Source organism: Protopterus annectens, chromosome 14.part0, assembly GCF_019279795.1.
Source record: "Protopterus annectens isolate FY-2018-M chromosome 14.part0, PAN1.0, whole genome shotgun sequence".
Classification (NCBI taxonomy): Eukaryota; Metazoa; Chordata; order Ceratodontiformes; family Protopteridae; genus Protopterus; species Protopterus annectens.
In genome coordinates, this window is record NC_056748.1 from 271548109 (window position 1) to 271574045 (window position 25937).

Below are 25937 nucleotides of genomic sequence, written 5' to 3' on the forward strand. Positions count from 1 at the left end.
AAATCCTACAACAACATTGCCAGATTTGCCACTGGAAAACCCTTCTGAACTCATCACTGCCAAAATCTACAACAACTAGGTTGGCTAGAACTCCAGAATCAGCTTATGTTTAACCAACTTACAGTTATCCATAAGACCCTGTACCAGCCTCAAAATACTCCAACACTATCTTCCCTTGTCACTCCCTACAAAAACCTGAACACCTTATGCTCCTCTAATAAACTACTAGTTAGTATAAGCAAGTCCAAAAACCTGGCTGGTGACTGACTCTTTTCAAATACAGCTGGGATACACCGGAACCTTCTTCCTAGTGATCTAACATCACTTTCCTCCCGTACTATCTTCAATCAAAAGCTCAAAATCTATCTTAGAACACACTGGCTTTGTCCTTGTTGTAACCCTGACTAACCTTTACTGTAACTGCTATGCCTTCTCTCTTTTCTTCTTCTTCCATTCTACCTCTCTCTCCTTGTTACTTATTTCTGAAGAAATTAGAATGTAAGCTAAGTAAGCAAGATATAATAATTAGTTTTTGAAGAGTTTTAACCAGATACTATCTTAAAAACACATTTGACTTGCTCTGTAAATAGAAATGAACTGCTGGAATGCGCTAACAGTGAAGTGACCAATATTATCTGAAATCCTTTGTTCAATATTACATGTATGTTGTTGTACATTTTATATATATATATATATATATATATATATATATATATATATATATATATATATATATATATATATATCTTTTTTAACTGTTTCGAGCTTTTCTCCTAGCCCAGTCAACAAATGTAAAATAAAAATAAAATAAATAAATAAATAGATGTAGGTTTACAGTATATATAAGTTGGTTGGAGTGATGTTAAATGTAGTAGGGGGTAAAAGGATAGAGAAAGAGGGTGAGGAATACTGTATTAGAGATAAGTGACATAGAAGAAAGAGGATGGTGTTACTGTTAATGAATTTAAAGTGGATGTTATTAAGATGTGAGAAGAGTTTGAGGGAAATAGGTCTGGGGTTGAAATGGGGGTGGCTAGAGTGGAGATTTGTTGGTTATGTAGTGAGTCTAGGGGTGGGAAGACTGAGATAAGTTGGCAGTGATTTGAAGTAGAGTGTGATTGGATGTGTTGTAATGATGGGAGGAGCTCGGGGTAAGGATAAATGTAAATGACGTGGGGGTGAGTGGGAATGGGTGTAGGGAAGGGGAGTGGAGTGAGCCCAAGCATAGCAAGGGCAAATGCAGTGGGCTGGCCTTGGCCCCTATTTAGCCCCCCCCCAAAAAAAAGAAAAGCAATCAGAAAGGTAAGTTATTATAAACATAGAAATGCTATCAGAGTGAAGAAAAATGAAAAAGGATGCTATAGAGGCTATTTGCAGTAGTAAAAGTGCTCTTAGGGAGGTAGGAAGCAGTTAGTAGGGTGAAGAAAGTAGTAGGGAAAGCAAAGAGATGAAAACCAAATGAGAAAAATTTCGAAGAAAAGAAAGAGATGGTCTGCAATAAAAAAAAGTTTAGAAAAATATTGAGATGGTGAAACTATTGAGGATACTTTTGTAAGTCACTACAAGGGTTTGTTACTAATAATAGGAGGTGTATACTGCTTAGGAGATAGAGGATAGGAGGGTAACAAGAAGGAGAGATGGACCAGAGAAGTGTGATGTGATGTACGAGGCAGCCGTTTGCTAGGAGACCAAGGGATAGAGAAAAATGAATTAAAACCAGTTCAGTTACATGCAAATTAACTATTTAAAGACAAAAAAATCCTGGGTAGGAGGTTCGGACATCCACCACGAGATATGCCATCATATTGCATAACAGTAATACTGGCTGTAATTGCTCAGAGCAGCAGGATTAAATGAAAAAAAAGAGGCTTCAGTGTATCAGGTATTATGACTGGCATCCATGTTAATAAGTCTCACAGCTGTAGGATACAGACTTATAGTATTTTATTTATATATATATATATATATATATATATATATATATATATATATATATATATATAGGTTTACCATCATAATATTGAGCACACATTGCTTGACACTGCATATGAGTGACACCTTTATGTGAAACCCATAATGCCGATTGGTCAAAATGTCACAAAAATACCAAACGTCGACATATCCGACCTCTCTACACCTAAAAACAAGTGCTTACATAGGTCAAATAGGGGGCGAGATTTTGTGGTTCAGAACATCAGCGTTCGGCATTTTCAGCAGTCGCAGGTCAGTGTTTGCATTTGCAGTGTCGAGCAATGTGCGCTCGACATTACAATGGTAAACCTATATATATATAAAAGATATATACCTCACAAAGGTAAACTGCACCAAACTATCGAATATAAAAAAAACAAGCCAAGTGCACTTCTACAGCTGGTGAAAAACAATGAAACTCTAAACTCAGATGTAAACTAACAATACAATTAATCGGGTCTATATTAAATTCTCGAAAGCCAACAATGTCGAATCTGACATTGTCAACCCGAGAATAGCAAAAGTGCAGAACATCGAGCGGGCAAATGGAAATCTCCAAAAGGGGAGATTTCCATTTACTGCAATGTAGTGCGGTCTCCGAGTTGGTATATTTAAGCAGCGGGGGGTGCGGGGGGCGCACTCTTTCGTTTTTTTTTTTTTTTTGAGAACATTCGATATTTTAACAGTTCAATCACTAAAGGTCGACCTTTAGTGGTTCGAACTGTTAAATGTTCGATGTTCTAATATAGACCCAATTAATCATGTCATGTGATTTATGTAAAAATGGGTAAACCTTATTTTTCCTCACCACATAGAAGGAATGTTCAAAATTCCAGACCTAGAGACAGAAAATTTAGTTTCAATTTAACATATAGTAGTGAAGTCAATGTTTTTAAAAACATAGTAAACATGCATGTTCTGCATACTGATGAAAATACAGCTGGAATTCTTGGTACTAAACCTTCTTTTGTTTACAGAAATAAGAAATCCTTAAGAAGGCAGTTATGTTGCCCTAAGTATGAAGGGGAAGATATGAACCAGGAAGTGACAGGCACAAAGAAATGTGGTGCCTGCAATTTCTGTAATAGTATAACAGAAGATAGAGTATTTATACATCCTGATTCTGGTCACAAATTCACATTTAACGTTACAGCAGATTGTAACACCAAAAATATAGTTTATTTAGCTAAGTGTACAACATGCAGAAAGTTCTATGTTGGTAAGATCAACAGACGTCTCCGGGAACGGATAAGAGACCATTTATATTGTACTGGTAAAAGGTTAGAGTATAATGTACTAGCCAAGCATGTAGCACAGGAGGTGGATTTACATAAATTTGTATTTCAGGTAGTGGAATGACATGAGAACAGATATGAGACTGGGTGATGTTATTAATAATACTGAACGCAATGAAACTAGATGGATTCTCAGACTCAGAGCACATAAGGGCTCTGGTCTAAATGATGTAGTCCCCCTGAAACCAGAATTAAATAACAGGGGCTTAAGAAAATAATCTTCATAATATATAAATAAATTAGAATGGGTTTTTTTTAGTCTTTAGATAGACTTTACTTTATTCTATTTTTAATATTATATAATGTATACATATTTTTTATAATGGATGTCTTTTTAAGAAACTTTTTTCTTTGAGTATACCCCCTTTTTTACATAAATCACATGACATGGTTAATTGCATTGTTAGGTTATTTGCCTTAATTATTGTTAATTATTTGAGTATTTAAACCTATGATTTTTAGTTCTCTGTGATCTGAAGAAGCAATTGTTTAAATTGTGAAAGCACTCATCATTTCATTAGAATCTTTCGACTGCATTTGAGTTTTGTTGTTTTTCACCAGATGTGGAACTGCACTTGGCTTATATATATATATATATATATATATATATATATATATATATATATATATATATATATATATATATATATATTATAGACTATGGGATGGGTAAGCCAGTGTATAATCAAACAGGATAAGTTATTTTGATGACAAAAAGAAAAACTGATAAGGCTTAAAATGGCCTGCAAAGGCAGCTAGCCTAGTACTCAGTTATGAACCTATGAAACTATGACAAAAGCAGAGTGAGAGTGAGTTTTCTTTGAGGAGCTAAGGTATGTAGCATATCAAGGACCCTGAAGGCCCTTAAAACAAACAGATATGTGTACAACATGGTGGTGGTCCATGCTAGGGTCCACGATATGGTGCACAAAACCCAGATGGACATTCATGTCATAAATGCAGGAATGCCCCTGGTATTAATCAGAATCCTTCCATCACCAAGACTGATACCAAAGTACAAAGAAAAGATGACTGGCTTTAACAATTAGCTTCTAAAGGGATCCAATATGTGTCCACATGGTATGTGATGCTTTACAACCATAATTACTTCCCCAAAGATGAGTGTACCTCTCATTCCAAGGATTCTGCATACTGGGAAAGTCATTTATTGCTCCCATTTTGCCTTTTTTAGGCAGAGTCCATGTAGTGGCACTCTCAACTTAACTTTCAAACCAAACCAAACACTGGACCACATTAGGGTGGCTCTACTCAATGCTACAGGTTTAAACAAAAAACTACTGGATCTAGTGACCTTCCTCCATTTGGAGCATATCCATGTGTGCTTTGTGACAGAAACCTGGTATACGTTCCCAGAAAGCACTTCCTCATTACCGGGTTTTGTGTTTACTCCTCATTTAGGCCCAACAGGAACTCTGGTGGTGTATCCATATTTGTTACAGACCACATTACCTTGAAACTGATACATAGAGACCCTTAAGCAGAACTTACAGAGATTCAAATCACACTAAATGTGGTTAATTATTATATCATAGCATGCTACAGGACCAGCTATATGTCCCCTGAAAATTATACAAAATTCCTAAATATTCTTGACAAAATCTGTATAAGAAGAAATGCCATTATTCTGGGAGACTTTAACTTACCCAGTGATGAACCTGGGTACCTATCCCACCAATGTAGGATATGCACAGTATTTCTTAGATTAGTTAAAGAAGAATTTCTTGGACCAGATTGCTAAGGAACCAGCTAGAGGACAGAATATACTTGACTTAGTATTTACAAACTTAGCATCTGTATGTACTATCTCCATGGTGCCAAGTCTGATCACAAACCATTTCCATCAACATCTCCAAACCGTTAGATGCAAGCATCACAGTATTTAAGGACTTCGGAAATACAAATTTCCTTCAATTCTATGATGAAGTCTCCAAATTTGAGTACAGCAGTATTACCCAAAATGTTGGTAATGCAAAGCATTATGCTGAAAAATTCTGTTTGCGCCTAGACATGTATTAACCTGGCAGTCCCATCTAGATTCTAGTAAAAGGCAAATTTGAAAAGAAAGCAACACACTGGGCTACTAGCATAAATAAACTCTACTACAAAGTGGAAGACCCACAAATCAAGGAGAACATTAAACAGTTAGCTAAGAAATTGAAAAATGCCATCAGGAAAACAAAGACATCCCATGAACTTAAACTAGAAATGGAAGCTAAAGACAACTACAAATCTTTCTTTAGTTGAGCCAGGAAGATAAAGGATAAAACTCAACACTCATCAGTTGCCTTATAACTCTATTTCAGTAGAAACTGGCAACATATTGGCAAATAACTTTAGTGCATATTTTACCCCAGACTGAACTATTCCAAGCCTGCATATCCCCAAGTGACTGCAATCAACAACCATCATCAAACAGCATGCATATCTTCCATAGGGCATGACAACATACCGATATACCTAATAAATAGCACCAAACAATTACTTGCAGATTCACTCCTTAAACTCTTTAACCTGATCTTTGCCCCACAGCTGTTGTAATGCCACTTTAGAAGCAGGGCCCCACTACTGACCCTGGAAATTTTTCACTCATCAGTCTGCCAAGCTGCATATGCAAAGCCATGAAATACATCATAACTGACCTAATAAACTATGATATCAAAAATCTTATCAGAGTTCTCTTGCAGCAGTTTGGCTTTGTGTTGGGTACCTCCTGTCTGATGAATTTTGTTAACTTCTTTGAGAGGGTGACTCAGGCTGTAGACAGTGGGCACGCTTACAGTGTACCTAGATATAGTCAAATCGTTTGATTCCATCATGCATGCAGATGTAATAAGCAAACTAAACAAGCTCCAAAATGACCTTACGTAGTTAAACGGATAGCAAAAGGTCTTAGCTACAGAACACATACAGGGAGAGTAATGGGAAATCCTCCAACGATATGAAGGTAACCAGTGGAGTCCCAAAGGGATCTCTGCTGGGGCTTCTGCTATTTGGCGTCTACTTCTTGGATCTCCATTTCTCAAATGAGGTTCTTTGGTTAACAATGTTCATGGACTATTGTAAGCTGAAATGTCATCATTAAGTCCTGCTTTGACATGCAGGCACTCCAACAGTAACCTGCACTTATCAAGAACTAGTATGACTGGCCTATCCCTCCTCAAACGTAATGCTAGATAATGCAATAGTTTTACATTCAGTAGGCAAACCTTCTCCCTAACTTATACTATAGAAAGTACACCACTTCAAAATGGGAAAGTACAGTCTGGGTGGATAGTTCCCTCACATTTGACCACCATGTTGCAATGCTGGTCAGAACATTGTTTTGCTTTGCACAGCTCATAGCAAAAGATATGTCCTCCAGATCAGAAGAAGTCCTGTCCTCTTTGTATTCAGCAGTGATTGGTCCCATCACAGAGTACACTGCTCTCCTTGTAATGTCACTTACTAACCATATCAAGCAATTGGAAAGACCCCAAAGGTTCCTAATTAAAAAGGTCAAGAGCTTAAAGACCTGAACTACTAGTAGAGCCTGGAAGCTCATTTCCTGTATTCTGGATCATATAGACTCTTCAGGGGTGATCTGTTTATCATCTATGGGGCTAAAAGAGACTCAGTTATCTAAGAATTCTTATACCTCCAAAAAATCAAACAATTCTAGAATCCAATGCTAGAGATCTGAATCTCTTCCAACAACTCAAACAAGGTGGAGATTGATTGCACAGAACCGATCCCTTCTCTGGAACAATCATTCTCTCCAAATTAATCAGTGTGACCCACTGTCTGCCTTTAAATAGGAACTGGACAACTAGAAGGGTATTCAGAAAACTTGCCCCTGGTATGACTGGTCTAGCCCTCCTTGAAAGTGAAGGTAAGGTTTAAGAGTGGATAGTGGCAAGGTGTAAATGGTCTCTAGCCTCAGTTGCCTTATAACTCCAATAATCTTATGAAAACAGAAGGAAGAGGTATTACTGAGCTTTTAAAACATACTCTAGTCAAAAAAAGCAAATCTACATAAAAAATACAGACATGATTTACTTTTGTTATGAAATCTTCCATATCAACGAACCCAGCTTGGTCTAAAAGGCTGAAAGCTATAATAGTTTATTTTTAATTATATCAGAAAACTAAGAGGAAAATTGTGTTTGTAACAAGTTATCAAAAAACAATGAAGTGATCATCCGTCCACAGGACATATCAATCCTTTTTGCCAGGTAACTACTGACTTCATATCCCTAGTTTTAACCTATTGTTTTTTTTTTCCAGGACCACTGCATTACAGAGCACCCTAGCATGTCCTTTCACTGTATTCCTTTAAATGAGAATACATCTGTGGCTATTCATGCTATGGTTTTCCCCATGATTGAGAAGAAGCATGAGTAAACTTAGATTATTATATTGCTGTCAAAAGTGGGGATTTTGCTTACTTCTCACCTCCCACTAATATACAGAGCTGGCATCACCCATGAGGGCTTGATATTTAGCCATGAGAAAAATGGGCCGCCCATGTGGTGGTGCATCCCCTTTTGCACATTCACCTATGGCAGCAACAATGGTTCTTTCATAAACTAAGCTTCGTCACCAGATTAGGGACATAGGTGAACCTTTGAACATTCCCATGCCTTCCCCCTGGAAGAGAAGGTTATGCTTCATCATTTCTCTTCCTCCTGGCCTGCTCCACCAGGCACTTGAGCTGCTATTGAAGGTTGGCTCACCTGAGTCATAGTGAGGGCATTATCATCTATGCCAAAGAAGATGGCACAAATATACCCACAGAAAAGATTTTGTAAGTTTTAAAATAAGCAAAGATATGCTGCAGAGCATTATGGAGGTAGGGAGACACCCTTTAAAAAACTGAAGACATAATAACTGCTGCCACAAGTAAAATTAAAAACGTCAAATACCATGGTGCCAGAAAGCATACTTTGTGGTTTCCTATATAGGCTCAAGGAAACCTAACTAACCCCCTATTAATAATGTTAAACAAAATGTCAGAATGTGAGCATGTTCCTGGCCTACAGTGACAGGCTGTGGTCTTAAGTCAAAAAGGGGGGTCACATCCAACTCACATAAGTCTGGACTAATCAACCTGACCAGAATGCTATGTATTGAAAATAACATAGGAGATCTACTTTAGTTGGATATGAAATGGTATGCATTTTAAGGGTAGATCACACCCTCTGAACCTTGTAGCATTCTTTAAAACAGTATCAGCAGCATCTGATGAAGGGTTGATAGTGATTGTTACATAATACTGTGGTTAAGCAACAAGACATAAATCAGAGTGAGTGCTAACCTATCTATTCTGAGGGTGTCCTATAAGGGTCTTTACCAGGGCCTCTTCTTTTTGACTGTTGCTGTCTGATAATGATCTGAAGACTGCAAACTGGGTAACATAATTACTTCAAAACGCCAATGTTATCTAAAAAACTTAACATCGGTTATAGGTTCATATAAGGCAATCAGTCTACAAACTATTAAGGGCCAAGCCAATACCCACAGGTGATAATCAAACCATGTACCTTTTACTTGTAAGGTAAAGACCTTAACCATTATGTCAGCCATACCCATTGATATGGTAATGGCCTCACTTTTAATCACAGTAAATGTGGCATCATGTGACCATGGAAAATGAGCATTTTTAGTTAAAAAAACTGTACAATCATTAAAAATGATAAATAGCTAGGCACAATGGTGGATGACTATGTGAACTCTGATCAGTGCGTATCTAACAAAGTTATGAAAGCATATTCTAAAGTCCATCTAATTCTAAAGAACGTGTTTAGTCACTATAGGGGAGATCATTGGGCCACTTCATACTTCACTGATACAACGCATTATTGAATACAATGTTGCATTTTAACCTTCCACCAGGCTAACTGAAACAATTTTAAAAAGGAAAAAGACTAATTACTAGAAATATCTTAGTATATTCAGAGACAGCCCTGCTACAGTACTTCTGCATGAAGACGTGCTGTATTATGCTGGGCTACGTCCGAGGCCTTACTAGCTGCTAATGAGGCATATGGGGGGGCATATGCTAATTAACCATGTACTCTTCCTTGGAACTGCCTCTGGTAAGGCATTTACACAGCTAAGTGATTCAGAGAATTGCTCAGGTGTGTAAATTACCATGGACATTCCGGGCTACTCATGTTAATGAACATGGCCAAAAGGCCATGTTCATCCATAGCGGTAGAGGTAAGTGCTGGGGAGTTTAGTGGTCAGAAAGTATTAGGGTATGTGTGTGTGTGTGTGTGTGTGTGTGTGTGTGTGTGTGTGTGTGTGTGTGTGTGTGTGTGTGTGTGTGTGTGTGTGTGTGTGTGTAAGGGTGAATGGGAGTGTCTGTGAGTGCCATCAGGTGGGGAGGGGTGTGTGTGTGTGTGTGTGTGTGTGTGTGTGTGTGTATACATATGGGTGACTGGGAGTATCTATCAGTGTCATCAGATGTGGAGGTGTGTGTGTTTAATGAATGTTTGAGGGCATGTGTGGGTGAGTGGGCTGGGGTGGCTGTCATACATCCACATACCTCTAGACTAATTAGCAAAGTATGCAACATTGTGTTGTGATGGGGGACACTAGCCACCATGGTCCAGGGATATCTCTGAAGACATGGTACAGAGGTACCCTACAGATTACACTGTCATCTCATAAATTAACAACACTTACACACAGTGTGGGTTGGAGGAACACTAGACACCAAGGGTACTCTATATTGCCTGCCTTAAAGGCACTTAATTTAAAAAAAACAAAACAACGTGGAGCTGAGAACCACTAGCCACCAGGGTTAACACTTTGAACATCATGCCTTAATGGTACACCTGGTTGGGAGGAACACTATACACCAGGAAGTACTAATGAAAATTGTGTTGTAGTGGCATTAACACATAACACAAGCTGGGGGAACACTAGACACTAGGGATACTATAAATATCATGCTTTAAAGCCACTAAAGTGGATTCAACTCTCTAACCTTCACCTCTACTGAGAATATTAGACCTCTGTTCCACCACTAGACATCAGGAATGGATTGGGAAAAAATACTTAAAAAATATAAATTGCAAAGGGTGGAAACAGCTTCAAACCCTGCATCCTTGCCAATAGGAAACATCAGTATTAACCCGCTGCACTAATGTTAGTGCAGCAAGAGTTTTAAAACATATACTGGGGATCTCAGGCACTATTCAATGCCTGCACCAGTTAGTGAGTTACAAGGAAGAGAGAGACAGGGAACTTGAAGCATAGCTCTCATCTTCGTAACACAAAAAATCTACACAAAGCCAAAAGCAATGGTGAAGCAAATACTCAAGAATATATTTTAATTATCCCTCACACAAACTTAAAAAGTCACTAGAGTAACAACTTTTGCATTAGGATACATTTACAGAAGAATATGAACTGCGAAACTCTAATGAGTTGCATTAATAACTGACTATAATCAACCATGAATTACCAGGGAGGGGGAAAATGAGACATTGGGGATGTTCTAACAACAGAGATAGGTAACTGAAAAGGAAACTAAATAAACCACTTCAGCGGCATAGAGGCATAAAGCCCTGACTACATCCCAGCTGACCTGAGTTTGATTGACAGCTCAGGTGACTGATGGAATGGGAGGGAAGGGATGGGTGTACTCATCCTAGGTGGCAGGTGCTCATTGGTAGTGAGAGAGAAGGGATGGGTGTACCCCTCCTAGGTGGGAGGTGTTCTGGGTGTGCTCCCTAAGGAGAGGCATGATCTAAAGAGGGGAAGTTGCCTAGAGGTGCAATCAATAAGCATGGGCGGGAGTGAAGTAGGTCATACATAAAGAAATCTCCACCTTCCAGGATTGAAGTACAGATGAGCCAAGCCCCCTGGGATTTATTATGGTCTCATTTTTTTATATCACAAAAACCTGGCATTTTAACATGGGTGTGAACACTTTTTATATCCACTGTACGCCTCTAACTGTTACCTGTACAGAAATGTTATCTCTTGCTTTCTGTTGTACTATTTCGTACCCAGGTCGTGACTGAAAAGGGTGAGAAGACCTTGTCACCTACCTGGTTAACAAATTGTAACTAAATAAATAAATAAATATGGGTATGGTGTATGTGTGTGTGTTAATCAATGGGGGCAGCACTTGTGTTAACACAATGCATCAGCCGCCAGTGTTAATTACCACAGGAAAGAGTACAGTTTTGTACCTACCATAAATGTAGATGTTCGAGGATCTCCATTGCTGCAGTCCTGACAAATGGGTACTCCGCTGCCCACCATCGGCCCGAATATCAAAGGGCTAGAACCGGCGTCGGTCATGGGCGCCTGAGACTGACGCAAGTACTTGTCAGTACAAATGCACATGACCGACGCCATAACCTCAGTCTTTCTTGCCTCAGATGTCAGAATGCAAAAAAAAAACACCACCCAAAAACCCCAATCTAAAAAGAAAAAGGGGGAAGGAGGGAGGGAAAATAGGACTGCAGCAATGGAGATCCTCGAACATCTACATTTATGGTAGGTACAAAACTGTACTATGTTCGTCTCCCATTGCTGCAGTCCTGACAAATGGGTAGAATCCCAGAGCAACGGAAAAAGGGAGGCTGGCCAACTAAATAGCAGGAGGAGTTGCAGACATGCCCTGCAAGACTGCAGTGGCAAACCCAGCCCTAGGCCTAGAATAAAGAGGCAAATGATAATGCTTTGTAAAGGTATGTACAGAACTCCAAGTAGCTGCCTCCAGAATGTCTTTAGTAGCTACCCCTCTCAAAAAAGCAGTAGAGGTGGCCGTAGCCCTAGTAGAATGAGGCCTGATCCCAACTGGAACCTCCTTTCCATGATGAGAGTAACAAAAAGCAATACAATGGCCGATCCACTTGGAAATAGTTTGCTTCGAGACAGCTTTCCCACTTGAAGCCACAGCAAATGAAACAAATAACTGTTGAGATCTCCTGAACTCATTGGTTCTGAACAAATAATACCGTAACTGCCTATGCACATCCAAAGAATGCAAAACTCTTTCCTCTTCATTTTGGGGGTTAGCATAAAAAGTAGGCAAATGTATAGATTGGTTCAATGCCACATTAGAAACTACCTTAGGCAGAAAAGTAGGATTAGTACGCAAGGAAACTCTGTCCTGGTGAAAAATCAGAAAAGGTTCCACTGCCATGAGAGCCTGTAATTCAGATACCCTTCTAGCAGAAGTAACAGCCAATAAAAAAGCAGTCTTCCAGGACAACAACTTCAATTCAGCCGTAGCTGCAGGTTCAAAAGGAGGCAGAGTCAGTTTTTCCAAAACAAAATTAAGATCCCAGGCAGGAGTAGGAGCCCTCCGTGGGGGTCTGATATTCTTTGCCCCTCTAAGAAACTGTTTAAGCAAAGGATGTGAAAAGAAAGGAGGATCACCATCATAGTGAGCAGAAATAGCTGCAGCATGCACTTTTATAGAAGAGAAGGACAAACCCTTGTCCAGTAACATAGTCAAATATTGCAAAGTACAACTCAAATTAGGCAAAGTGACATCAAGGCCTTTAGCTGAACTCCAAAGAAAAAATCTCTTCCATTTATCAGCATAAACTTTTCGAGTACTAGGGCCTGGCTTCCAAAAGGACATCTAAAACTTGTTGAGGGAGCTGAAGGCCCCATCCTCTAAAACTGAATGCCAGGCTGTCAGGTGTAGGGATTGCACCCTGACATTGAGAAAATGATTGTCTGCTTGAGACAATAAGTGAGGAATCCGTGGTAATGGCCAAGGTGTCCCGTGAATTAGGCTCCTCAACAGAGGGTACCAATGTTGACGAGGCCAATCCGGCGCTATAAGGATCATGCAAGGTTTGTCCCTCCTGACTTTCAACAGGACCTTTGGAAGAAGAGGCAGAGGAGGAAAGGCATACACGTGAAGGTTGCTCCAACTGAAGGATAGTGCATCTATTTTCCAGGCTTTCGGATGAAACAGCCTTGTGCAAAACAGAGGTAGTTGGGAATTCAGAGGAGAAGCGAACAGATCTATGTCCGGAGTTACCCAAGCCATGGTCAACTGAAGAAATACCTGAGGGTCCAACTTCCATTCGTGAGGATCCACCATCTGTCTGCTCAGAACATCTGCTAACGAATTTTGTGCTCCTGGCAGAAACTGTGCTCGAAGAGTGATGTGCAGATCCAAAGCAGTTTCCCATAACAGCATTGCTTGTCTGCAAAGAGGGTAAGAATGAGTTCCCCCCTGCTTGTTGATGTACCACATGACAGTTGTGTTGTCTGTTCGAATCAACACCAGTCCTGGTCGAAGTAGATCCTTGAATGCTTTCAATGCAAATTGAACTGCCAGCATCTCCTTCATGTTGATATGCAAGTGAAGCAGCTCCGGGGGCCAAAGGTCTTGAATCCATTTTCCTTTGAAATGAGCTCCCCAGGCCGACTCCAAGGCGTCTGCCGTTAATATCTGACTTGCCTCTGGTTGGGTCACAGAGAGTCCCTTGTTTAGGTGACATTCCTGAGCCCACCACACAAATTCTTTCTGAATGCAAGGTAGAATCCGAATGACAGTATCCAAATCGTGGCTGTGTTGAGTCCAAACGCTTTTGAGATACCATTGTAGCTTCCTCATATGCAGTTTGGCATTGGGAAGTACTAGAATGCAAGATGCCATGAACCCCAAGGCTTGAAGGACTGTCCTTGCAGTCAGCCTGGACATTACGGATAGCTGTTGGAAGTATAGGTGAAGATTTCTTTGTTTGTCCGGGGTAAGAGATGCCATCTGAGTAGCTGTATTCAGTCTCACACCCAGAAAACACATCTCCTGTGAGGGTACTAGACTGGACTTTATTTCGTTCACAGAATACCCTAGGCATCTGAAAACTGTCATCACATACTGCAGATGTCGAAGAAGTTTGTGCTCGCCCTGAGCCAGTATCAAACAATCGTCCAGATAAGGATAAATTTGAATTCCCCTTAGCCGGAGAAAAGCTATTACTGGAGCCAGGACTTTTGTGAACACCCTGGGCAGTAGATAAGCCAAAGGGCAATGCAGAGAACTGATAATGCAAATTCCCAGTCCGAAACCTCAGGAATTTCCTGCAACTGGGCCTGATAGGAATGTGAAGATAGGCCTCCTTGAGATCCAAAGTCACCATCCAGTGATCTCTGCCTAGCATAGGCAACAGCTGCTGCAGTGTTAACATCTTGAATTTGAATTTCCAGAAAGGTGTTTAGAATGGATAAATCCAGAATGGGCCTCCAAGTATTTCCCTTCTTTGGCACTAAGAAAAGACGGGAATAAAACCCGTGCCTCTTTCCACAGAAGGAACTGCCTGTATTGCTCCCAACCGGAGCAGAGAAAAAATCTGTGCCTGCGCTTCCAGTCTTTGCTGATGAGGCACATCCGGCATACCTTTGAAAGGAGGGAATGTGTGAAAATAAAACTTGTAGCCTCGAGTTATAATGTCCAATACCCATTTGTCTTGGGTAACCAAATGCCAATTCCGTTTGAAAAGCCCCAGTTTTCCTCCTAGAGGAGCTGCCAGCAAAGCAGAGTCCGGCAGCTGAAGACACAGGTCATTGGGACTGCTTCCGAAAGGACTGACCCCTGCCCACCCCAGCAGAAGGGGTAAAAGAACTCAAAGGTCTAGAAGTAACAGGGCCCTGAGAGGAAGCCCTACCTCTACCACGCCTCGACCTGCCCCTAGAATGAAAATCCGAAGAGGGAAAAGACCATCCCTTAGCAGGCCAATTCCTACTGAACTTAGGGGGCTGAACCTGTAAGAAGTCTTTTACCGTCTGCATAGACTTAGCTTTTTCCTCCATTTTTTTCAAAACTGATTCCACTGGAGGGCCAAAAAGAACATCAGATTGCAAAAGAGCATCCATAATGCGAGCCTTAACATGCTCTGACAAGGACTGATCTCTAAGCCAGGCATGTCTGCGAACAACAGAACTAGTAGCAGCCACCCTGGAAGAAGCTTGTAAAGCATCAAAACTACACTGCAAAGAATGCTTACCAACCTGGTCAGAAGCATGCACTAAATCCTGAAGCTCCTTACAGTCAACACCTTCAGCTAAAGCATCAACTTTACATTTCAATTGACTTAGCAAATAATTCTGATACCTGAGCATATGAAATTGACAATTTAAAGCTCTCATAGCCAAAGTAGAAGAGGTATACAGTTTTTTACCCCACCTATCCAGGGCCCTAGCATCCTTGTCCAGAGGAACTGGATTCTTAACCACAGAAGCCTTAACACCTTTGGGGCCTTGAGAAATAGTTTCTGGATCAGCCCTAGGACTCTTATACAAGTACTTGTGAGCTTCCGGAACCCTGTAGTATCTATCTGGTTTAACTGGGGCAGGAGGCAGAGAATCTGGGTTAAGGGCCGCCTCAGAAAATACATCCTGAACAACATCCAGTACAGGGGGAATAGCCAAAGGCCTGTGCTGAGGTAAAAACAAGAATTCTCTTAGCCTTTTACGAGAATCAGAATAATCTTGGCCATCCCACTGGAAATGTTCCCTCATGGAATGCAAAGTTTCAGAGAAAGAAAAATCTTCTGGAGGGGACGCAGAGGGGGTAGCGTCCTCAGCCTCTGAATCAGAATAGGGAGGGAAATCTTGAAGCTCTTCCACAGAGGAATCTGACTCATTGGAAGACTGAACCAGACCCTCCAACTCTGTGTCTATCCTGGGCCTCTTCACAGGGGGCATGGAACCTCTAATTAAAGTAATCAAATCTTCAGCCATCTTTAACATGTGCTTCCTAGGGCTGGACCCTGGGGATGAGCACCAGCAGGGAAAGACCTAGATTTAGAATGGCCTTTGCCTTGAGAAGGAGGAGGTCTAACTACCCTATGAGGGAGGAAGCCACAGACAACAAAGAAGCACCCTCAGCCTGGCCTAACACAGGAGAAGCCACTTCCTGCAGTAACAAAGGCTCCCCTTGACACACAGGTAAACTGTCAGAAGGAGCCACTGAAGCAGTCAGTGGTTCCACAGAACCGGCGTCCGGAGTGGGCGCCTCATCCTGTTTGGACCGCAAAGACTTTTCTTTGCGCTTCTTAGAAGAACCAGTCGTCGGAGAATCCGACGGCATGTTATAATTACAATGTTTACCAAACACTAGCCTAGCACAGTCCAACCGACGTTTAATAGTACGCTTGTTAAAAGTAGCACAAAAGCGACACCGAACAACGTCGTGCTCAGGCCCTAAACAAGGAATACAGAGTGAATGGTAATCCCTATGAGGAATCTGTTTCCCACAAGAAATACAGTTATTAACTTTTTCTGACATCCGTCAATACTGAGGCAAGAAAAAGACAAAAAATGTCCCCAACAGGGTACTTAGTCAACTTGGTATCCGGTCTGAAACTCGAAAACCGACAATTCCAGAACGCCGAACAGCACTTGCAAAAACTGCTTCTGCTTAGGACCATGCGGCAAGAAAGACTGAGGTTATGGCGTCGGTCATGCGCATTTGTACTGACAAGTACTTGCGTCAGTCTCAGGCGCCCATGACCGACGCCAGTTCTAGCCCTTTGATATTCGGGCCGATGGTGGGCAGCGGAGTACCCATTTGTCAGGACTGCAGCAATGGGAGACGACGAACATTGTTAGTTAGCACTTACTGTAGTCAACAGCTATTCAGAGACATGTTAACCAATAATGAGATCTTTGATTGTGGTTAATGTGTCTCTGAATATAGTAGCACACTGTGGAACAGGGCTTTTTACTCAAGGCTTAATGCGAGCATTGAGGTATTTTCTGTACACCTGGGTAAATCTTTTTACATCTTTTATACATGTTGTCAATGTGATAAAAATGTAACATATGAATAATTCTTTGAAGTTTACCCTGAAATATTAATTAATAAAGCATTAGTGAATAAATGTAGAGATAAAAGGGTATGAAATAATAAATAGTGCTGATTTTATACAGTTCAAGGTTGAGTATTGTTTTGATTTGTTGTTAAATAGTAATATTATGACCAGATATTATTGTCATGTTCTTCATTTAACAGAAGCATAATTACATAAAAAATGGTTTATATAATACTAAATGGTTGTGTGTCTGGTGTATGATTTTCATGTACTTTATAAGTCCAAAAAGAAAGCAGAAGGAGTAACTCTACCCACAGAACAGATATAATAATCTTAGAATAAATAAACTGCAGGTCAGGAACCATACGAGAGAGATATTTTATTATAGTAAAACAAAAGCTTTCATGCCAAATCAGGCACTTTTTCAATATACATGAAAAAGTGTCTAGTTTAGGGTGAAAGTGCTTGTTTTACTTCAATAAAGTAGTCTCCCCTCTATGATTTCTGTCCTGCAGTTTATTTGTTTTCAAGGACTTTATGCTATAGTTTCTCATAATTGCATTAATTAGTCAATTTAATATTTGTATAGATGGTTTTATACAGTATTATAATGCCTAATAATATAGTTCTTCTAATAACCACCTACTTTTGGTTCTGTTTAGTAATACAGTGTTTTTTACATACCCTGACATTACAATAAAGAAGAAATTAATAAAGTTGATTGAACAAATATCATTAGAATGGACCTGACAGTAGTTATTAACATTACATGAGACAAAGGGAGAAAGTTCAAAACCACTTTGTCTCAATTAATGTTAATAACTACTGCCAGGTCCATTGTAACATCAAGCAGTTAAGTTAGAAAGAATACACTTGACTGTGCTAAATATTCATTGCAGACTGAAGTACATGTTGATGAATGAAGACGTTATAAAGTTACATTTGCCAAAGTAAAATTAAGCCAATGACTATGACAAGTGTCTGTATATTTGCCTTTGAGCTTTCTTTTCAAAATAAGCTTTGTATGACTTTTTATTATTTCAAGTAGTGAGGATATATATACGACTTGTTTGAAAAGTGATTTCTGTGAGGAAGGCATAGTCGCATATAGGCCAAAAAAATAATTTGGGCTTAGTTTAGAGAAATATCAGCTGCTAAATCAATGACATGGTTTGAATAAATGGGTATGTTATTCATCTCGGGACATATTTTTCAAAATAAGAAAATCCACAGAATTATTTACTATTTTAATGCAGGCTCATTATTTCAAGAATTGTCAATAATTCAAAGACAGAGTTTCAAAATATTTGTCTAGAGTCTGTATTTTTTGAACTATGAAAGGATAGTTGTATAGATAAATTTTGAAGGACAGAACTCTATGAAGACAGTCCCATAATTTGTCAGGCAGGAGTCCATCAGTGGCATGATAAAAAACTGAGCCTATCATATTTAAAAACTGGCAAAATTAAATTTAAGCTTTTGACGCATTAAGCCTAGGCTTGGAACTTCAGCAGCTAGCAGTAATTCAGACCATGTTTTTAGAACTTCTAAGTGTTCCCAGGCTTCCATCTCATGAATTGTAATTGTTTCCCTGTAGAATTTCTTTCTGAAAAGTAATTTTATAATTGGTATATGAAACCATATTTAAGTTTAATGACAGTAATGTCATTCATGGGGCTGAGCTCCTGAGATGGCATGCTGAAAGAAGAACATACGGAAATATAATGAAGTAGCAAGACCTGTAGAATTCTTTTATATGTACTTATCTTGATTTGGGGTTAGCTACTAAGGATCCCCTCCTGGGATTATTTTATTATTATAGTGCAAGGGCTTCTGTGCCTTTGTGATTCTTCCAGCTATGTTTTCTGAAGCTTTTTGCCCTAGTGTGGTCACCCTTGGCAAACTGGCCTGAGAGGAGGGGCCAAACTGACAGAAAATTACAGAAACCCACATAACTATTCATTTAAAGAATCAAAGAATCTCACCTAGAATAGGGACTCTGGGACTCATTAATGGAGCTAAGCTCGGGAATGGTGTTTGCCAGTGAGCATTTGGTCACTGGAGACCTATACAGCCCAGCTGGGCTCAGCCACAGAAAGCATTCAGCTGGACGTATATCTATATACAGCTTTGGTTACAGACCCACACTTCTCAAATTTGGGTGGTCACTCATTCTCTCTCTCTCTCTCTCTCTCTCTCACACTCTTCTTTTACTGAACCCCATAAAAGGCCCTACTGAGGTGTGAAGATATTCACCCTCCACTCCCTGTCTGGGTGCCATTTAGTTGAAATGTGGGACATAAAATGAAAGCATCACCTTAATGTGACTGTGAGCCATATAAAGGAAAGAATCAGTTGTTTGTACAGATGCACCTATCAGCTGTTCAGTGTATTATGCCTTCTCAGAGGCTGTGTGTGTGTGTGTGTGTGTGTGTGTGTGTGTGTGTGTGTGTGTGTGTGTGTGTGTGTGTGTGTGTGTGTGTGTGTGTGTATTTGATTTTCAGTAGAGCACACCTATGGATTCTATAGTTCTCCTGGGAGACTTCAATGCTCATGTGTGGAGATGAGGATATGCAGAGAGGTGTCACAGGGAGGAATGGCTTCCTCGGGCTCAGCATGAGCGGTGAACTGTTTCTGAACTTCTGCCATACTTATGGAGCATCATGTACAGAGTGTCTTGGCTCAAAAGTCAGTAATTACCTTTGTATCTGTCCCAAAAGACCTAAGGCCATAGCTCTGGGCACTCTGATCAAGAGAGGTGTTGAGCTGTCAAATGATCACCATTTGGTGGTGAGTGGGATCAGATGGTAAGGGGTCATAGATGTGAAGACCCAAGAAACTGAAGCATATAATGAGGTTGCCACTGAAATTCCTGGCTGATGTTTATGTGCTGTATGAGTTCAACTGTCATCTCCGTAGCAGCTTCTTTCATGTGCTGGGGGGCAGAGATATGGAGTCTGAACAGGCCCTGTTTAAGACCTCAGTTACTGAGGTGGCAGCAGTAGCAGGGATCTGTAGGTGGACATCACCTTTCATAATGGTAATCCTAGGACCCACTAGTGAACACCATCAATGAGAGAAGTCATCAGGTGAAAGAAAGAGGCCTTTCATGCAGAGCTTGTACAGAGATCTCCTGATCTAAATAATAACTACTAGCAAGCCAGGAAGGTTGCAAGTATGCCACTCATCAAGATAAAGGCCCAGGTACTGCGAGAGTTTGGCAAGGTAATGGAGAATAACTCTCAGACAGCTTCAAAGAGGTTCTAGCAAACCAAAAGGTAACTTAGAAGAGGGAGTTGTGATGTTCCTTTAGCTATTCTTGTGATAAAACTCTAACACTGACTGGGGATTAAGAAGTGGAATGAACACTTTCAAGAGATATTGAATCCAAAGAACATTCCCTCCTCTGTGGAGGCAGTGTTAGAAGTATGTGGTAAAATGTACCCCATTTCAGTAGATGGTTTGATGTGCAGTAGCTGGGGGGCAGTAGCAAGCTTAAACAAGCATAACATACTACACCAGCTCAGGGAAGGGCCACCTCCTTGTAAGTCTTTTTTTCTGATTCTCAGTGGAGATGTAGTGTCAAACTTCATTTTTAAATTGCATTTATTAAGTTTGCTGGTGCATGGAACCTTTTTCAGCTATGCCCTACTTATGACATAATCATAAAGCAAGCACATAAAATACAATGTCATAGAACAATACAGATTTTGTTTATTTATTAACTGTGTAAGTGAACTGATCCTTTGAAGGTTTTCAGCCATGACTTAGACCACAAGGGCAAATTTAAATTTATTTATTTTTATAAACTGGGGTAAAACACTGATCTCTGTCACATATGAATAGTTTAGAGTAGCCAATCAACTAGCATGTATAGCAAGGGTACAGAATTAGGATATTTTTTTTTGTTTGCCAAGGGATTAAGGGATATAATTACAGGGTTCCCATGACACTGAAACATCTTTCATCATTGTTCCTTATCACTTCACTGTCCTCTGTTCTCCCCCATCACTCTGCCTCTTGACATAGACTGTTGGGCTCCCCTCTACCTTATAAATCTGTCTGCTGGGCCAACAAGGCTGGGAAGCATAAAGACAAGGAAAATGTAACATCATCAGTGCTGCCTGTTAAGGGACAATATATGTATTTATTGACATTTGATTACCTGGAAAGTCCAACAGGGTAGAAGCCCATTTTCAGTGGATGCACAGGAAGAAAAGCTCCAAATTATTACAAAACATTTTAAGAACAATAATATTACAATCTTCAAAAATAAAAAAAAATGCAGTTTAAATTAATATAGCAAATATAAATACATTGGTTAAGAATCAATATGAGGTATAAAACAGTCATTTGATATGTAGAGAAACATTAGACAGTTTGTAGAGAAATTAAATGTTAGTCTAATACAAATAGGAATGCAGTACGAAGTGAGGGAAAACAGACTTATGGTATATTTAGAGAGAAAGTCAGGGAAGGGAATTAGATAGCAGAAAGGAAGTAAGTGAAGAAGGGAGAGTAAGGAGCTATAATGAATGAAAAGGTACTTGTTCACATTTAGGGATAAAGTTTATCCTGGTTTTGAGCAGAATGCAAATGCTGGGTTAATCCCCATTTTCCACAGCATGGTGAGTTCAATTGATGAGGCATGTAATAAATGTATCACAAGGAGGTATGCACTGCCATCATGATGACATGTTATTCAGATGACCTACCTCACTTCTGTGGTGGATGCCACTTTAGTTAGAGAAGGGGAGTCTCCAACAGGGATGATGACATTATGCATACATCGGCTTCTTCGATGTCCAGGCCACTAATCAAACCTGGGTCACCCGGATAAAGTCTTGGCTTTGTCCATTTGTGACACCAAAATTAATACAATGTTGCAGCAAATACAAGTGCAAAAAAAAATAAAATAAATTAAAAAAAAAATGCCAACTGTGGTATAGCAATATAACACCATTCAGATCACTTATCAAGGACCCACTAACATCACTCTAAATGTTTGAGTATTGATCTTGAATATGCAATAGCAATATTTATCAAAATGCTTCTAATATTTGCAATGCTCAGACTGTTTGAATATTTGTATAGAATGCCTGGCATGTCATTTTACTGTACAATGCTTTCTACCTCTTATAATGTAGCGCTGAGCAGTGGCTAAATCATGGTCTTTACTGGGTTAGTCTACAATCCTGATTAATAAATGAATAAATAAACATATTTAAACAGGGAGTGATATGATGTCAAATAGCTGGAACTGACACTAGACTGAAGTATACAAGCACACATATGAAACTGACTGCAACATTATCAGAATAAGAATAAAAGTGGTAAAAATTAAGAAGGTTATGTAATGTGACCTCAGGTTAGAATTGCAATGCCTTCATTCATTATTTCACCACTAATTACTGGACTGCACCTTGAATAATGAAAATGGCGCCCCCTGCTTTGGATGAGGGAAATTACATCTGTCTACTTCAACCTCCATTATTGTTAAAAGAAGATCTATGAATGTGTTAACTGGCAGGTAGGTCAAATGGTGAATAGCAGAACAGTGTAAGTGACTTAGCAGAAAATAACATACCTAGTCATGGCCAGTAAGAGTAACACATATCATATAAACATTAAAATAGCATTCTAAGAGACAGAAATACATATATCCCCGGTACAGTTCTCCTCCTCACAGCTTATCATCATGCTAAATAGATACTTTTTCAGCTTATTATTTCATCTTATAACTACAATGGTCACAGTTGTTATAAATAACATGAAGTATATCTCTGTATGGGTTTACTTACGGCCACAGTAAGCGTGATAGCAGACACCGAGTTTTGGAAGTCTGTAAACATAGTAGCCTCCAGAGCAGGCCTTAACATCAACAGAAGTGTTCCAAATACAGCAATTACCATTGAAGGTAGCACAAACTTGTCGTGAGACAATGCCTTCTGACTCTGTAGGATGACTGCCATTCAGCCAGATGGGGGCTTGGGTACCACACTGATTTTCTGAAATGCAGAAGGTGGGCATGGCGTCACCTGCCATGCCAGTAAAGCGGTACCACTCACCATTCACATGTTCGTCACACATAGGCTTGCCGTTGGAGTCATTAACATGGTGTTCTGTGTTTCTCCAGGGTTCATTTAGACTAATATATGCAGAACAGGGATCCAGTTCTGTAGAACAAAGGAAAACAAAAACAGGCTACAACTGCTTCTTAAATCACGCAAGCAAAATAAATGCTTAACAAGTTAGGGAAACTGCTTCAGTTTTAAAATTCAAGAAATGATCTTTAAGGAAAGTTTGAAAAAATAAAGGCAAATAAGCTATTATTTCTTACATTTGTACTTTTTTCCTTACCATATTAATGGAGACATTCCTAATCAAGCTAGGTCCATAGTTCTAAAAGTCAATTAGTATAGTATTTTCCCTGTTTGAAAATGCAGTGCTCTGAGCTAATATTATTGTCTTTTAACTATAATGATATAAGCAGCATCTTATAACATTTCCGAGGTACTGAGCTGGAACTGATGAGTAGAAGAATTTTCAATGAAGAAAAGCACAAGTTTTGTACTAATGACACTAGAAATAAATATTGGGTAAAGCAACTGCGAAGCTAATGACCATTATATTGTTTTGCATGCAGTATTCAGTTACTGATGTGTTTTAGGTATCAGTGGTTTGCTAAGTAATCACAAATAAAACATACATCAAGTTAATATGATAATTTCAGTAGTCTACAAATTCTACATATGAATTAAGGTTGTTTCCTTTGGGACATTAGGCATGTGTCTGTCTGTAATATATATAAATAATACACACACATGCACATGCATGCACATGCACATGCACACCCACACACACACACACACACACACACACACACACACACACACACACACACACACACACACACACACACACAAAAACTCAGTGATAAATACGTAAGTGTGCAAGCTCACATGAAATACATACGTACTCATATATGAAGAGAGCATCAGCTAAGTAAGTGGGCTAAGTAGGGTGATGTGCTCTGTATCTGGAAATTTCAATTCTCGCATTATGCCCCTGATCAACCCAACCCCCTGAAATCAAGCCCTCTGTCTGTCAATGCTTTGCTTTATTGCATTCAAAAAATGAGCCCACATCAAGGAGCTGTCCAATCAAGTGCTACTGCTTGTACAGAAGTACTCTAATAAGAAATGCATACGCTACACACTCAGAATGTGATGACAAACCATGGCACAGTGCAAAATCAAATGCTGTGTGTGTTTTTCTGTTTTATTCATTTTACTTTGAGACTTTTTCAGAAAAAAGCATTGTCCCTCTGTTTTACTGTTCTTTCCCATTCATGCATACTCACTACCTTAATACATGACAGCATTGCAGTTACAAGACTTCACTTATGAATACTTACTCATTGCTGAAGATGACTGGAATTCAGTAATAAGGAACACCATCAGAAGAATGAAACCGTGCATTTTTATCCAATTAAATGTTTTTTTTTTCAAATGAAATATATTCAAAAGTGACCACAGTGTAGCAGAAGATAGTCTGCTATTTCTTCCTCGCTTTTTCTTTTCTAGTGTCCAGTGTTGGGGGGATGGGAGTTTTATCCTCTGCACAGGAGGCTTTATCACAGGAACAGGATGAAGGGACCCCAGGCAGCATGGCTTCCTTGACCCATATGGGACCTGTCTATTCTGATGATAGCAAAGTTCCTCTTTTCTAATCCTCCTATTGTTCTCAGAACTGGATTCTCAGCAACACCCATCTGAGCAGAACAATAACAAATTGCAGGGCATACTGTTCCTTTCTGCCCCAGTTGCACTTCCACCCTTCCAAGAAGATGACCAGTCATTACTGCAAAGGTTGTCTTACACATTCCTGGTGGTCAGCTGCTTTCATTCCACAGTGAAACTGTTTAGCACTGTACTTGACACTATATACTGGGTTTCAAATGCAGTGCTGAAAGTCAAAAGCAAAAAAAAAGTAACACATTAATTAGTTGTGTAATTGTGGTTAAATCTAATATTGGAAGACACTTGGTAAAGCAACATATTAAGTAAAGAAAACAACAGTATGTGCAAATATTACTAAATGAAGTGATTATACACAATTTTCGATGCCCTTTCATCCTAATCACAGGTCTTCCTTGTTCTGTATCATAATCAAAGGCTAAGGCTAAAGCCAGAAAACCCAGACAGTACACCAACACTTATTCATGTATTCATCACAACTAAGTTTCCAAAACTCTGCGGATCCTACCTCCTTAAATCTGATGGCAAGGTATGCCACAAATGTACAATGCTTCTACCAATTCATGTTTTTCTTTTGCAGGTTCTTAGTCTGGGTGTCACCATGTTTAGTATATTGCCACTTAGGTCAAAAACTAGAGCTATAAAGTTGATCATTCTTTGTCTCTTCCATAGCTTTTCTTACTGTTATTAGTAAATACTCATCCACCTTTTTGCTGTCCCAGAGTATAATGGCATTAAATAAACTATAGAAATACCAGCTTCCTTGATAAGGAAGTCATATTTTAGTTTAGGTCCTTTGCACTCAGCTAAAGGCTTGAAATTCTTAGAAATTTCTTTTGCATTTAGTGCCATTCTGTAGAACAATTTATTATAACTCATATGTATGTGTTCTCTGCTTAGTTGATGAGTATAATAGTGTTGCCTTTGAATCTGTCCTAACTTTTGGTAACCCTCCTCTGTTATCCGTTCTGCTCTATGTTTGTACAGATGTTTCTGGCCCTCAAAGGGTTAAGCTCCTCCTGTAAGTCATTCACTATGCAACCCTTCAGTAACATGCATTTTATTTCTTTTTCATTTCCAAAACTGAATAAAACTATGCTGCCCAGTGAAAT

The 25937-nt window shown here is 39.5% G+C and overlaps 1 protein-coding gene across 1 annotated transcript in view; it reads right to left on the minus strand.

Annotated features, from left to right (window-relative positions):
* OIT3 (oncoprotein induced transcript 3) overlaps positions 1–24660 on the minus strand; it is a 339559-nt gene extending 314899 nt beyond the window's left edge. Inside the window, exons 1-2 of the mRNA XM_044055987.1 lie at positions 24483–24660; positions 22867–23241 (exon numbers count right to left, since the gene is read on the minus strand). Coding sequence (XP_043911922.1) covers positions 22867–23241; positions 24483–24546 — 439 coding nt within the window. The 5' untranslated portion in view covers positions 24547–24660. The remainder of the gene's footprint in view (positions 1–22866; positions 23242–24482) is intronic.
* Between the last annotated feature and the right edge of the window lie 1277 nt (positions 24661–25937).